Source organism: Thermobia domestica, chromosome 7 (assembly GCF_964235325.1).
Source record: "Thermobia domestica chromosome 7, izTheDome1.hap1.1, whole genome shotgun sequence".
NCBI classification, from domain to species: domain Eukaryota; kingdom Metazoa; phylum Arthropoda; class Insecta; order Zygentoma; family Lepismatidae; genus Thermobia; species Thermobia domestica.
Window position 1 is genome coordinate 144,576,649 of NC_137460.1, and position 16,205 is coordinate 144,592,853.

General features: G+C 32.4%; 1 protein-coding gene across 1 annotated transcript in view; it reads left to right on the plus strand.

The window, feature by feature from the left end:
• The window catches only part of Oseg1 (intraflagellar transport protein Oseg1), a 174,050-nt gene that overhangs the window by 90,045 nt on the left and 67,800 nt on the right, over nucleotides 1-16,205 (plus strand). Inside the window, exon 20 of the mRNA XM_081765339.1 lies at nucleotides 6,000-6,093. Within this exon, the coding sequence (XP_081621465.1) occupies nucleotides 6,000-6,093 (94 nt within the window). The remainder of the gene's footprint in view (nucleotides 1-5,999; nucleotides 6,094-16,205) is intronic.

The window sequence follows — 16,205 nt, forward strand, 5'->3', positions numbered from 1 at the left end:
GTTTACAAACGGTAGTAAGAGACTTTTGCAGTAATCGCTAATAACAACTCTTAGCAATTATATAACAACTCTTAGCAATTATATATATATATTATATATATATATATGTAAAGAAAACATGCACCATGGCAAAATTTCTGTCATCACAAATAACGCATACATGCCCTCTGTCAGAAAAAAAATTTCATTGAAATCGGAGCCGGACACATGGGTGATGTCCCTTGTAAGATGAATCCTTATTGTTTGGAGTGTTTTGCTCAATGAACACCATATATCACTGACATTATAATTAATTGTGTATGTAATGTTTTTGCTTGTTCAGAAATATTCACAAAAGCCTCGGACAAAGACTGATAACTTGGCACGACCTCAGCAAAAGAAAATGGACATGAGATTTGGAACATGGAATATTAGGAGTCTTTATAGGGCAGGCGCGTTAAAATCCGTAACGAGGGAGTTAGAGAAATACAGGATGTACGTAGTAGGAGTTCAGGAAGTTAGGTGGGAAGGAAATGGATCTGAGAATTTCGGAAATTTTACGTTCTTTTACGGGGAAGGAAATAAAAATCACCAGTTAGGAACAGGGTTCTTCGTTCATAAACGTATATTACCAGCAATTAAACGGGTTGAATTTGTTACTGACAGACTTTCTTTTATTACTCTTAAGGGACGGTGGTGTGATACTATTGTTTTAAATGTACATGCCCCAACAGAAGATAAGGATGACGATATAAAAGACAGTTTTTACGAAGAAGTGGAACGGATATTTGACCAACTCCCGCGATACCATATGAAAATTCTATTAGGGGATTTCAATGCGAAGGTAGGACGAGAGGATATTTTCAAACCGATTATAGGGAACGAAAGTCTGCATAAGGAAAGTAATGACAACGGTGTTAGACTCGTGAACTTTGCAACATCCAAAAACCTAATCGTGAAGAGTACAAAATTCCCACATCGCGACGTTCATAAATACACTTGGACATCACCAGACGGGAAAACACATAATCAAATTGATCACGTTTTAGTAGATAGAAGAAGGCAATCTAGCATAATTGATGTCCGGTCGGTTAGAGGGGCTGATTGCGACACTGACCACTACCTGGTAGCAGCGATAATACGAGAGAGGTTATCGTTGAATAAAGGTAATATTCATTGTCCGAAAACGGAGAGATTCAATTTAAAGAAATTAGAAGAGAACCAGGTAAGAGAGGAATACCAGATTTGAAGTTTCGAATAGATTTTCGGCTTTAGAAGATTCGGAGTGCACTAGTGTTGAGGATACCTGAATTGAAATTAGAGATAGCATTAAAATTTCAGCAAAAGAAAAATTGGGGCACGCGGAAATACGTAGGAACAAACCATGGTTCGATCAGGAATGCATAAAACTAGCAGAGAAGAGAAAACAGGCAAATTTACGCTGGCTACAAAATCCGAATGAAATGACTACACAAAATTTCGCAGATATGAGGCGGGAAACTTCCAAAACTTTTAGAACAAAGAAACGCGATTTTCTGAAAGCTAAAATTAAGAAACTTTAAGATAATAGTAAAAATAAAAACATACGGGACATGTATAAGGGAATCAACGAATTTAAGAAAGGCTATCAACCTCGTGCTTATATATTAAAGAAATCTGACGGTACAGTTCTCACTGACACGGATAGCATCTTAAATAGATGGAAAGATTTCTTTGACGATTTGCTTAACACGCAACCAAAAACTAGTGTTCGTGGAGAAAAGGAGATACACACCGCAGAACCGTGTATTCCAGAACCCAACCGAATAGAAGTAGAAACCGCTATAAAGAATTTAAAGAAACACAAATCTCCGGGTGTAGATGAAATTCCGGCTGAGTTAATTTTAGCCGGAGGCGAAAAATTGTGGAACAAGATACACAAACTCATTCTCCTTATCTGGAACAAGGAAGAATTGCCACAAGAGTGGAAAGAATCAATCATTGTTCCAATCCACAAGAAAGGCGACAAAACTGACTGTAATAATTATCGAGGCATTTCTCTTCTGTCAACATCCTATAAAATCCTTTCAAATATTCTGTTAGCAAGACTGACCCCATACGCAGATGAAATTATTGGAGATTATCAGTGCGGATTTAGACGAAATCGATCAACTATCGACCAAATATTTACCATTCGCCAAATACTCGAAAAAAAGTGGGAATACAATACCCCGGTACATCAACTATTTATTGATTTTAGAAAGGCGTACGACTCGGTTAGGAGAGAAACATTATACAACGTTCTTGCAGAACTTGGAATACCGAGAAAGCTAATTAGATTAATTAAGATATGTTTAAATGAATCCCAAAGTAAAGTCCGGGTAGGAAAATTTTTGTCCACGAGCTTTCACGTCGAAAATGGCCTGAAACAAGGAGATGCGTTGTCGCCATTATTATTTAACTTCGTTTTGGAATACGCTATAAAGAAAATCAAAGATAGCAACCAGGGCTTACAGTTGAACGGTATTCACCAGGTTATGGCATATGCTGATGATGTAAATTTAATAGGAGATGATAGGAGAACAATAGAAAGAAATGCAGAGATCTTATTAAACGCTTGCAGGGACATGGGTTTAGAAGTAAATGCAGAGAAAACTAAATACATGGAAGTGCGTCGGGACCGGAATACAGCAAATTATGAATGCGTTAAAATACTAAATAATACTTTTGATAAAGTGGATACTTTCAAATATCTAGGATCAACATTAACAGAGGAAAATCATATTCACGGAGAAATTAAATGTCGACTAAAAGCAGGGAATTCGTGTTACTATTCGGTTCAAAATCTCTTGTCGTCGCGAATTCTGTCGAGGAATTTGAAACTTAAAATATACAAAATGATAATCATGCCTATTGTTCTCTATGGCTGCGAAACATGGTCACTTACTCTGAGGGAAGAACATAGACTGAAAGTATTTGAGAACAAGATCCTGAGACGAATATTCGGACCCAAGAGGAACGGGAATGGGGAATGGCGGAAACTTCATAACAAGGAACTACATAATTTATATGGTTTACCCAACATTGTTAGGGTCGTGAAGTCTAGGAGGCTTAGATGGGCGGGTCATGTAGCTAGAATGGAAGAAAGTAGAGACGCTTTCAAAGTCTTGACTGAAAGATCAATCGGAAAACGACCATTAGGAAGACCTAGGTGCAGATGGGAGGACAATATTAAGATGGATCTCGCAGAGATTGGAATACAGAGTAGAAACTGGATGCAGTTAGCTAAGGATAGAAGTCAGTGGAGAGCTTTTGTGAACGCGGCATTGAACCTCCGGGTTCCATAGGCCATAGAGTTAGTTAGTTAGTTAATGTTTTTGCTTATTACATACTGCATGCAAGAAGAAAGAAAACACTGATCATACATGAATTAGAAACTCCAACCGGAAGTAGGCTCAGTCTTGCAAATGGTGTAAGATATTGAAAAAATAATCAAGAAAATTTCCCCTTTATGGTACCCCTTACCGATTTTTATGAAGACGTCCTTCACTTGTGTCTGTAAAGTGACATATTCAGATGTGAGGAATAGCAAGGAAATTAATGCTCATATGTGAATGATGCGCTGTGTAGAGAGCGCAGGTTCAGCTAGTTTTATGAATATTCAGATGATCACACAGTATACGAGATGTTCAACAACTATTGTCCCTGATGTAGACGGGAATTTATTTGCCCATAAAGCCATTCGTTACAGAAATGCACTTCGTCCATCAGTGTTCTAGAACTGTTATACCTTAAAAAAAATAATAAATAAATAAATAAATAAAAAACTGTTGGTCAGCAAGCCGTTGTTCCACAGTATGTGTAACAGCCACATCTTTTTCAGACATCTCTGAAATATGCTATTTAAACTTAGGAGGAAAAAATGGAAATCACTGGGAGCGGGATCTGGGGAGTAGGCAGGATGTACAAGTAATTGAATCCTTGCAGCCTTAATTGCTGCCATTGTGTGGTAACTTCTGTGGACGAGGGAATTATCCTGATACAAGAGGACTCGATAGCGTGCCCTGTTCAAGATAATCAATGAAGAGATCAATGAAAACACTGTATCCATAACTTTACGAGCAGATTATATTAAGTTTTGAATTTACAGGAAGGGGGAGATCCGTGGTACCGCCAGTACTTATCTTCAGGTGGTGTACCATGTCTCATCTACGGTTATGTATCTAGCAATAAAGTGCTAAGAACTCCGTTTGAATACGGATGCACGCACTCTTTCGCGCGTTTGATGTACAGTTAACGTTCTTGGGACCCATCTGGCAGTTTTTTCAACCCTAAATTTTCATGCAAAATTCTTTCTATTGAACCGGTGGATATACCCGTGGTCTCACCTACTTTGCGTATTGTTATTCTTCTGTTATTCATTATAGATAATGCTCAGCATTCATGTTCTCTTGCGTGCAGACTGTTGTTGAAGGACCAGCACCATTTGCATGTTCACACATGAATGTGCTGAGTAGGAAAAGAGAAAACTATTTATTGGAGTAGGTAACATCTTTCAGTAATAATCTTGACTTATTTGAACCTTTGATGTGAATTTAAAATCAAGGATGTTCAAAAATTATATTAGAACAAATAATTGTACTGAAGTTCAGTTATTGAGAATGTCTATGAGCTAAAAAGCTTCTTGCTGATTAATAAATATTTTTGGTAAAATCATGTCATATATATAGTACGCGTTGTGATACTTGCCTTGTAATTGAGGATCTATAGTACGGAAGATATAACGTCGTTTGCTTCCCGTGAAAAGTTGTAGTGACGTTTATTGGGAGTTGCTAGCTTGGCTACTTGTGGCTCGCTGAGCACGGTGATTGACCAGTGGTGATTGGCTATCCTCTTACCATACACCCAGTGACGAGCAGGTACAAGCGCGGGAAGCCAACGACGTTATATCTTGTGGACTTTAGGATTCGCTGTTCAGTGGTAGCTATTCTGACTCTGAATTGCTGTGGTTCTTAATTTTTCTCTCTCTGTCCAAATCATAATTAATATAGTAATTCCAATGTCATCTGTATAAAGAAACGATAACAGTCCGGTATCTGCTTAGGTTGATTATTATGTGTAAAAGTATGCTCATGACCCTATATAAATCAGATTTGTATATTACAGTTACCCAATATCTGTTGGTAATTAAGAGACTAACTGTACTAAAACAAATGGGTAGACTATTAGGCCTTCCCTCTCACTGTCTCCTTGTAAAGACGGATTACCTCACAAGAACTCATTTGTTGTTTCCAATTTGCCTTGAACTCTCATGTGTTGAATCTCTCACTTTCCATATTAGTAACTGATTTTGAGTCACGGAATAGTTATTAATCTCTCTCCAAAAATACGAAACAATATATTCAAAATCAAATAGCTCTCCAAGCCTCTTTAATCTCTATAACTTAACACTGTTCATCTATAACCTATTGAAATATAATGGTGTTCTCAATATCTATGAAGCTTTTTTATGTATTTCCAACGATCAAGATTTACTACTGCAACTTCGCCTTTGCTTTTACATCCTAACAGTTGAGTAATTCTAATTGCTCTTGTAAATAATCTGAAGTATAATTGCTTATGGATCGTAAGGAACATATACTTGCATCATATTCTAATTTAGTGCCAAGCACCATGTTCCTCTAATTAGCATAAATTCTTGATTAACTAAATATTTCGAATAGATTAGCGTCTATTCTTCCTCAGTAGTGTGCAAGCTTATTCCATCTTATGAAGAAAGTTGATATTCATATGATGAAATAAGCTTGCGTTGAACTCAGGTCTCACGAGGGAACTCATTAACATTAAGCTTAAAGCTAATACGGCTAATCACTGTAAGTAAAGGTGTTGCAACAGTAATAATTTGAATCAGAGCTGAAATTATTTTCGAGTTTCAATTTTCTTTTGTTTTGTAAAATGCCATTTAAATAATCACGTTTTTACTCTTAATGTATGATTAAAAAAATAGAACATTATGAGTATTATTTTTTTAATTATTTCAGCCCAGAACAAAAAGAAGAAATGGTTACAAGATTCCGTGAACATCAGAAGTACGCTTCTATTTATTATGCATATCATACAATTCAGAGATATACGGTAAGTGGCGTTCTGCAGGTCATGTACATAACAAATTACCTGTTTGGAACCAGGTGCGAAAGAATACACAGTACAACAGAAATAATAGGTAACTAGACGTGTAGATAATTGAATGAACACAATTATTCTCATTTTTTAAATATTCAGAGCATTTATTACATTGTGCATAATTTCCTTTTAAATTTAGTGAGTTGTCAAAGTGCATAAATACCATTGCCAGGTTCAGTTAAGTGGATTCTAATCATTCGTTTTCCGAGCCCTCCGAGTATTGTGATTGCATCTTCTATCATAAGTTTATATTTTCAATTAAATATCCTATTCCCATAGTGTTTAAACCAATTACACAACAAATTCGTAGTTATTCTAGTCTATTTATGTAGAAGATTGTTCCGGATGCGAACAGGTTTTGACACAGTATTACTCTAACAAATGCCGTGTCTCCATCAGCACTGTAGTTTGATTGGAGTACTAACATTATGAAAGTGCTTTTCTTATACGGGACTGCTCTGAAGAATGGACATAAATATATTCTTCCACTTCTCTTTGCAAATTTTCTACAGACAACGAATAATTTGGAAACAGCGGTATTTGAGACGTCATTTTAAGAATCTGAAGACACAAAAAGTCCATCGACCTGGCGTCAGGGCTCTTCACTGGAATGCGAAACAATACCTGTTTCCTGCTATCCGATTGATGTAGAGAGAACTTCGAGCAACGTGGCCTTATCTATGTAAATTCGCGCAGTTGGGGTGCCATGCCGGTACAAACTTAAATATCTGTGCTGAAAATGAAGGTAAAGATGATTGATTGAAAGTATATGGCAGTCACCTGTACATTTTCTTTAACTTTAAGGATCACAAACTTCCCAGCATACCCAAATGCCACAACAATCATAAATTCCTTTGGAAAATTTGGCCTGCAGTAACGCACAAAGTTACTCATCTCTTTCATCGGAAGGTGATAGGTATTGGTTCGTATGTAACTACTGTAGGATAGGTATAGGTATATATGTTCCTCATATAGCGTGACCACATACTTTCACTTGTCACCTGACACACAGATTCCTCATATAGCGTGACTACGTACTTTCACTTGTCACCTGACACACAGATTCTCCTATCATCTCCCTTCGTGGGGCTGTTTTCTTGGAAGGGCATCCGATGTATACATTTAACACTTAATTCGTATACACTGCAGTCCTCTTGCGGATTCATATTGTAGACTTATGCTACATCACGGGCTTTTGTTGGACGTGTTAAACCCCTGTCTTCACTCAGTCGAATAGATGTAACTTTTTTTCAGACCAGTCATCTTGAGTGAGGTTCTTCCTGGGTTTTCTTAATTCGCACTAGGCAAATGCCGGAATGGTACCTGACATGTAGGTCTTATACCACTTCCTTTCTTTCCCACTCCTTTATTCCTCCCTTCTCCTTCCCTGGATAATGTACTCGCCAAGGGATGTCATTCCTCATATGTGACGAACTTAAGGCGATTAATGCTCGTAGTGCCCAAAAATGTGTATAAGTAAATAAATAAAAACCACTGTCTTGAAGCTGTTTCACAGTCTCGTCATAGATAAACTTCACTGAAAAAAAAACATGATGATGTTCAGTTTTGGCAGAATTGCACTAATACACGAATTTTATTCCAGATCCTGATAAAGAAAGCGATTAACTAATGAGCAGGTAGTAGCCCATTAAACTTGTTCGCATGTGTTACCCGGTACAACCTTTTACAATATATAGTCTAAAAAAATAATCCTGTAAAGGTAATATTGATTATGTTCAGATGCAATTGCTGGATCAGAATACTGTGAAAGTTAGTTGGTTGGTTTGGAGTTAAGTATCGTCTACCGAAGGTATATGATACATGAACTTACAGCTTTACGTGGCATCCAAACTTCTGACCCTCCACAGGGAATCAAATCTAAGTCTACGACCCGGAGGTTCGTACGCTAATCAGTTGGTTACGAGCGAGTTCAGAATACTATAAAAGTAAACAAAACTTTGTGAAGATTCCCGGTAGGGACATACTATCGAAAAAGTGTAACAGCTTTTTCAGACCAGCCACCTCGAGTGAGGTTTTTCCTCATTCACACCAGGCAAATGTCAGGATGGTACCTAACATGCAGGTCCCAGGTCGCTTCCTTCCTTCCCCCTTACCCAGATAGTGTGTTTGTTGAGGGACGCCATCCCTCATACGTGATGAGCTTAAGGCCATAGATGCCGGTAATGCTCAGAAATATATATATATATATATATATATATATATATATATATATATATATATATATATATAAGTAGAGAGGGAATGGGGATTCTGCAGACAAATTTATTATTAGCTCATTTTAACAATATGTCACCCTATCATCTCTAATAACTTCTAATCTACCCCCTAATAATTTCTAGCGCACTCCCTATCCCAAATAACTTCTATCACATCTCAAATAATTTCTATCTTACTCATAATAACTTCTAATGCATTCTATCACTAAATCTAGTTATAAAAATCATTAAATCTAGTTACAAAAAAATCACTAAATCTAGTTACAAAAAAAATCACTAAATCTAGTTACAAAAATCTGGTTATAACCGGTTTTGATTTCAAAAATCACTAAATTTGGTTACAAAAATCTGGTTATAACCGGTTTTGACTTCAAAAATCACTAAATCTGGTTAAAAATCACTAAATCTAGTTACAAAAACAAAAAAATCACTAAATCTAGTTACAAAATCTGGTTATAACCGGTTTTGACTTTAAAAATCACTAAATCTGGTTACAAAAAATCATTAAATCTAGTTATAAAAACAAAAAATCACTAAATCTAACAACATTTAACAAGAATTAACAATTGCATTTTAAACTCTGATATATACTCTTTTAAATGCCGTTTGAATTATCAAAATCGGATAAAAAATAACGAATTTTGGCATTTTGCCGCCTGTATTTATACAACCCAACACAGAAGGTTTGTGCACACACACACACATTTACAATTCAGTTTGCTTGAGAGAAGCATGATCATATATGTACATGAGATTTATAGTCTCTTTCTTTTTCCTTCTCCTAACACCAACAGAACTTTTTAGCTAGCACTCGTGAGATGCATATATATCGTTTCCTTCTCTCTTTCTTCTGAGTATGTAATAATAACAACACCAAAACTGTCCATCCTGGCTGTCTGTCCTAGCTGTCACGGCTTGTTGTCTGTCCCGCTTTTTTCGATTCAAGATCATCACTTGGAAGAAAATCCTTGATGCAAAATCTGTCCGCAAATCTCTAGCTTTTATAATTCTGAAACATGCCGCATGCAACATCATCTATTGAGTAAGTGAGTAACTGCTTGAATATGGTCACCTAACCGACAAATTTAGTTAAAACATCAATGTTCAAAAAAGAAAAAATCAGTGTCTCCAACTCAATATTTTTTTCGGAACGTTCCAGGATTTTAATTTTTCAAGATATCGCTTTAAAACATATAGGGATGAATTCACCCCATTACTAATAAATATGATAATTGTTAAAAATGAGTTGGCAACACTGACAGTTTTACCCCCAAATAACGTTATTATTTAATACCTCGGTCCCTAATTAACCGATTTCAAAAATTCAAACGGTAAATGAATACTAATAACATAACCAATTTTTTTAAATGCATAAATGGTTGCATAACCCACAGGATATGTTTCCCTTTTTCAATATCTCTACAAAATTTCAACAAATCGAAAAAATAAAAATACTACCATAATTCAAATAAAATTTTAAGACTTTTTTAAAGAATAACATTTTCCCGAAAACTCAAAAATAAACCCGTAAAAAATCCCGAAATTTTGAACTTGTTATAATTTCGTCAAATATTAATTGATTTTCAAAATTCAAACGGTAAATGGTTTCTATTTTCTTATAATTTTTTCTAACGCGTTACTGGTTGTCTATGTCTAAGGATAAAATTATAAAAAATCAAAAATCTTCACTATGTAAGAATGTATTAAAGAAATGTAAACAGGACATAAATACTAGACTACAAAACAATTATTTTCATGCATTACTGGTTGCCTATGTCTAAGGATAAAATACAAAAAAAAACTTTTATAACTTAAAAAAATAAATTTTACCTAAACTAAACTATACATAAAAGTTAATTAAATATGACTTAAAACTAAACTACACTACACATAAAAGTTAATTAAATTTTACCTAAACTAAACTATACATAAAAGTTAATTAAATATGACCTAAAACTAAACTACACCACACATAAAAGTTAATTAAATTTTACCTAAACTAAACTATACATAAAAGTTAATTAAAAATGACCTAAAACTAAACTACACATTAATACATTTTAACTATATCTTATAATGCCCCCAAGCTAATGTACTTATACCACCCTCTAGTATATATCTTTTGTCATCATTCGAATCTAATGCTAACTTATTTACAGCTATAGTATATACAGCATGCTTACAACTTCGAATTAGGTTTATATTTTTGTATGTTTTCACATCATTGAATAGGGTTTGCTTATAATGATCAAATTGTAACTCTTTTGCTACTACACATTTTGTTATTCCTTTTGCTTTTTTCTTCTCTTTATTTTCAACTTTAAAGGCATACATCTTTGATCTTAACCCAATAAATTCTGTCATTATTTTACCATTGTTTTCATCCTTCATCTTTCCTAATATTTTTTTTTTGTTTACTAATGGTATTCCATATTGATTATCCTTTCCATATTCACTTGTATCAAATAAATCAACCATTTCTTTTAAGTCTTTGTAGAAGTCATCTGTCTCAATTTCATATATAAAACTATCAGTATCCATATAACATAACCCTATATCAATATCATATTTAGGTTTCATAATGTTGTAATGGAAGTCATACATTAATAGTTTTGACAAATCTAGCACACTCATACCAACATATATAGGTTTGTTGAAGGTCAGTTTTTCTTTTTTCATATGTATCGCACACAAATCTTCAGTAAATATTGTTCTGTAATCAAAGTTCGGTTTCGCTATTAACTTTTCCACCCTCATTCGATCACATTCTAAGGTAATAGATGGCCTCTTTCTAATGTTTTCCATTGTTTTACCAAATACACTATTGTTCATTAACTTGTAAAAATCTTTCTCGAAATCATTCTTAGCTTTTGTTCTCATATTTGTATTTAGATCAATATATTCCTTTAACCAGTTTGATTGCTTGAACTCTAATACTCTATGAATTTTCTTCAATATCATCCCAAGTGACATATACAATTTTAAGTTTCTGTAGTGAATAACATATCTTTCTTTATTGTAAAGCGTTGTTAATAATTTTGAATGTTTCGATCCTGGTGGACACATATTTTCTGGAGCTAATGGTAGATCTGTAGGTTTATCATGTAAGTATTCTGGATATTCTAAATCAACTTCTAATATGTAGCCAGTTTCTGAATCATCTGGAATATTCATTATGTTCATGTAAGGTTGAACCCATTTAAAGTCTTTGTAAGGCATGTATTGACTCATAGCCCATCCATATAAATTATTTGCATCTAGATAAGCTAAACACTTTGAAGGTTCGTCTTTGTTATAATTTTTCATATACTTATTATTTGTTTTTACATATCTCTTACTACATTGTGAAATTCCACCTCTTATACCTTTTTCTATCATTAATATTTTGTCATAGTCAGTTAACATTTCTAGTTTAATCTTAGTCATCTTTAACATTGAATCCCACGATAAACCAGGAGCAGTGAAATACCAAGCAGGATCTAAACCATATGCTTTTAAACACACATCTCTAAAACTTTCAAATACATCAGCTAATATTAATACATCTGTCTTGTTATAAAGTTCTGTATATTCACCTAGATTTTTAATATTGAATGACTTCCAAACATTTTTCGCATGCTCATAATCTTCATCACTGATGTGGGTTTTAGTAAGTTTATTAAAGAACATTTCTTTTGAAGGTAGTTTTGTTTCTTCTAATCTTTCAATTGAGTCAATATAATCATATGGGTACACACCTTTTTTAATTACTAAATCTAACAAATCATTAAGGAAGTACTTTGACGTTTCTCTATATTGTTCTTGTGTAAGGTTATTTGCTAGTTCTGCTAAACTCCTTGGCATAAACCTAAATGAATCTAGAAATCGTAAATTAATTCCATTCTTTTTATCAACCTTCACATATTTTGAGTGTTATATATTTTTCCTCATTATTTGCAATTAGTTTTATTTCATTCTTATCATAAGCAAGTTCTTTAACAAACAGGTGAGTATCATAACCATTTAAGTTGTGAATAAATACTGGAATAAAATTAGGATTTCGATAGCTTAAGTTACAATAACTGTGAGCTGCACCTCTAAACTTCCCAGTTAAATGATCATGATCTCTTACTTTTGCTTTATTTTTATTTATATCCTTTAAACATTTTCCTAATTCATGTTTCCATTCTTCTAACTTTTCAATCATGCTATCATTATCTTTAGCGAATTGTATTTTCTTATTTAACATATTTATTTGTTTTTCAATTGCTGGTGGTAAATCATTCAAGTTTCTCTCACATATATGACAACTATTGGAATTATTATATATCTCGTTCTCATCTTTAGTTAGGTTATTCATTTCAACTTTTTTGTTATATATTTTCTTTATTTCTATTGCTTTTTGTTTTAACTTCTCCACAAACACCTTTGCAGCATTTAAACCAATATAACTAACAGGACTTTTATACACACCATTTGAGTATTTAATATAATAACAGAAACTCATTGGTAAATGCTTTTGATACTTCACAGTTTTAGAACAATTATGCTCTACTTCCATTTTAGATAACATACATTCAAAATCGGCATATATCGCAAATGGTACTCTAAATGATCTATTATAATTTTGGAACTGTATTTGATTGTCATATGGTTTTGGAAGTTCTATTCTAACGGATTCATGCTCCTTACAATATAGCTCATGTTGTTGTAATTGCATCTCATTTCTAAAATGTCTTACCAAACATCTATCACAAAAGTACAATTTCTCCTTATGTTTTGTTACTTGACTTCTTATTAATCTCGATAAATCCTTTATCCAACAAAAATGACTATTATTTTCATCTTTTACATATAATAAATTGACGTGTTTGTCCTGCTTATTTTTTGTGATTTGAAGTGGGTATATATTATATTCATCATCATAACTATATACGTTAATGGATATGTTACTTCTCTTTTCAAACTTTACTATATCTTTTAATTGTACAGGAAATTCAATACCATTACAATATTTATCTTGTAACTCATTCACAATTTCTGTATAGTGTGAAGGTCGTTGATATTGAGAACATCTATCAATAGGTTTTAAATAACTTGCAATTGAATATAAGAAACATTTATTATCTTGATTTTTAATATTGATTACTGCTTTCTTATCTTTAATTGGTTTAGGAAGGTCAATATAGGAAGAAGCTCGTAATGGTACATATTTATTTAGTCTGATTTCTAAATGTTTAATTTGATGTAATGTCCATCCTGATCCTCTACCTTGAAATTCCTCCATCTCTCTACATAGTTTTTGTTTAGCATGGGTTATATATTCATCTAAGTTAGTTGATTGTAATATTCTTTCATTCATAGTTTTAAAATTGCGTTCTTGTACTTCTTTATCTTTAATATAATCACAAATGAATACAAGGTTGACTTTTAATGGGTGGTGCTTTAATTCTTCCTTGATTTTGTTAATAACTACTTTCCCACTTATATTTAAAAACTTCACCGGATCTTTATATCCTCCTATGTTTTCAATTGTGATAGTTTGTAATCGTTTCTGTATTGCTGTTTCCTTTGTTTCTACTTTAATTGGTATTCGTTGTGGTTTCGATTCTTCAAAAACATCTTGTTTAAATGGAAATATGTTTCTAATTTGTGATCTGTTTTGTTCATCTTCATATTTTTTAATACGGTCAATAAGTTCAGCCTTTCTTAATTTAGAATAACCTTTTATTCCTTTCCTTTTACAATGGTTTTTTAATTCATCAACTTTCATTGTGTATATAACTTTCAATTCATCTGGTTCATTTTGATATTGTTCGATTTTTTTGATTAATTCACTCTTATTTAAAGAACTATAGTTACGGATTTTCTTGACTTTACATATTAGTTTTAGTTTTGTAATCGACATCTCCTTCATCTCACCAGTAAAATTAACATTATTTATATTCATCTTATTTGAAAAAGTACTGTATCGTTTTTTAATATTTACCAAATTTTTTAGTTCATTTTCATAATATTTTTTCATGTTATATATACCAACATTAGCATACTTATTTTTCCTAACACAACTGCTAATACTTGTACACTCCTGCCATTGTCTACATATATTAGTGTGTTGTGTTAGTATAGGGCTTTTATGGGATCACCCCATCAAAGTCATTATTAATATGATAAAAACTGAATCATTTTCATAAACTCACTCATCATCATATTTATCATTCACCTTCTTATCCTATTTACCTTTAATGAAATAACTATAAAAGATAACATTTATAATATTATATTACTTTTATTTATTTAATTACTATGCAAATTATTAAACCCTAACCATTTAATAAACCCTAATTATTTAACAAACACTTTATTACTTTTATGAAATAACATTTATAATATTATATTACTTTTATTTATTTAATTACTATGCAAATTATTAAACCCTAACCATTTAATAAACACTTTATTACCTTTTATGAAAATATTCATAAAAAGTTAAACACATTAAATTTACACTACAACATTTTCCTTATCAAACTATTATGTGAATTATTAAACCATAAAATATAACATTTATAATATTATATTACTTTTATTCTATTTAATTATTATGTGAATTATTAAACCATAAAATATAACATTTATAATATTACATTACTCTTATCTATCCAACTATTATGTGAATCATCAAACCCTAACCATTTAACAAACACTTTATTACCTTTCTTTCTCAATATTTTTTCAACCAAATACTCATCCTTATATTTAGTTTTTAATAATTCTGGTTCATAAAATCTTCCTCTAACTTCTTCATTGTTTATATCTTTAATTTTATATGTTGGTGGATTAGATGGTATAACCTCATTAATAACAAATACTTCTGCTGACCAATTTGGTGTATAACCTTTTTCAAACAAACCTTTAATTTTACTTATACGAACATAATCACCAATCTTATACTTTAACTTAACAGGTTCATATTCCTTCTTATACACTTTTTTCAATATCACATGCTCATTATTCTTATTCACTTCTACAGGTTTCACACCAATTATTCTATGTATTTTGTTATTATATTCATCAACCAAACCTTGCAATATTTTTAACCACTTATAATTACCTTGAACAATAAATTTCTTCCACATATTTTGTTTAAGTGTTCTATTAAATCTTTCAGCAACAGAAGCTTTTTTACCACTATATGTTGAGTAATGATTGATATTGTTTTTTCCCATCAAATCTTCAAATTCTTTATTGTAAAACTCTTTCCCTTGATCAGTTTGTAAGTTACTAGGTTTTCTTACTTTTAACACTGATTCAAATGCTTCTGTAACATTCTTACCACTCTTATCTTTAACAGGAACAGCAAATGCATATTTTGAAAACACATCTATAATGGTTAGCAAATACTTATAACCTTTATTTAATTTTGAAACACCTTTTAACACACCACTATCCATTTCTACAAGATCAGCTTGCCATAAATCATCTATACCTTTAACAATAACACTTAACCTAGGATAATTTTTTCTAGATGGTTTATGAATTTCTTCTATAATGTCTTCTCTAATACCTTCGCCTTCATATAGTCAATCGGGCTTTTTAATGAATTGGGATTTATTAGTACCACATACAACACATATACCTTTCTTAACATATCTTCCATTCTTTGTCTGTCCTACTCTAATGTTATCTATTTTTGTATCTGTTGATTTCTTACACTTAACACAATACATCATTATTTATTAAAAGAAAATAATTAAGGTTCTCTTTCTATATACATAACTTCCAATAATTTTCCTTCTTCCATAGCTGAATTTTTTTGTGCTTGAAACATAATTTTATCACCCTTTT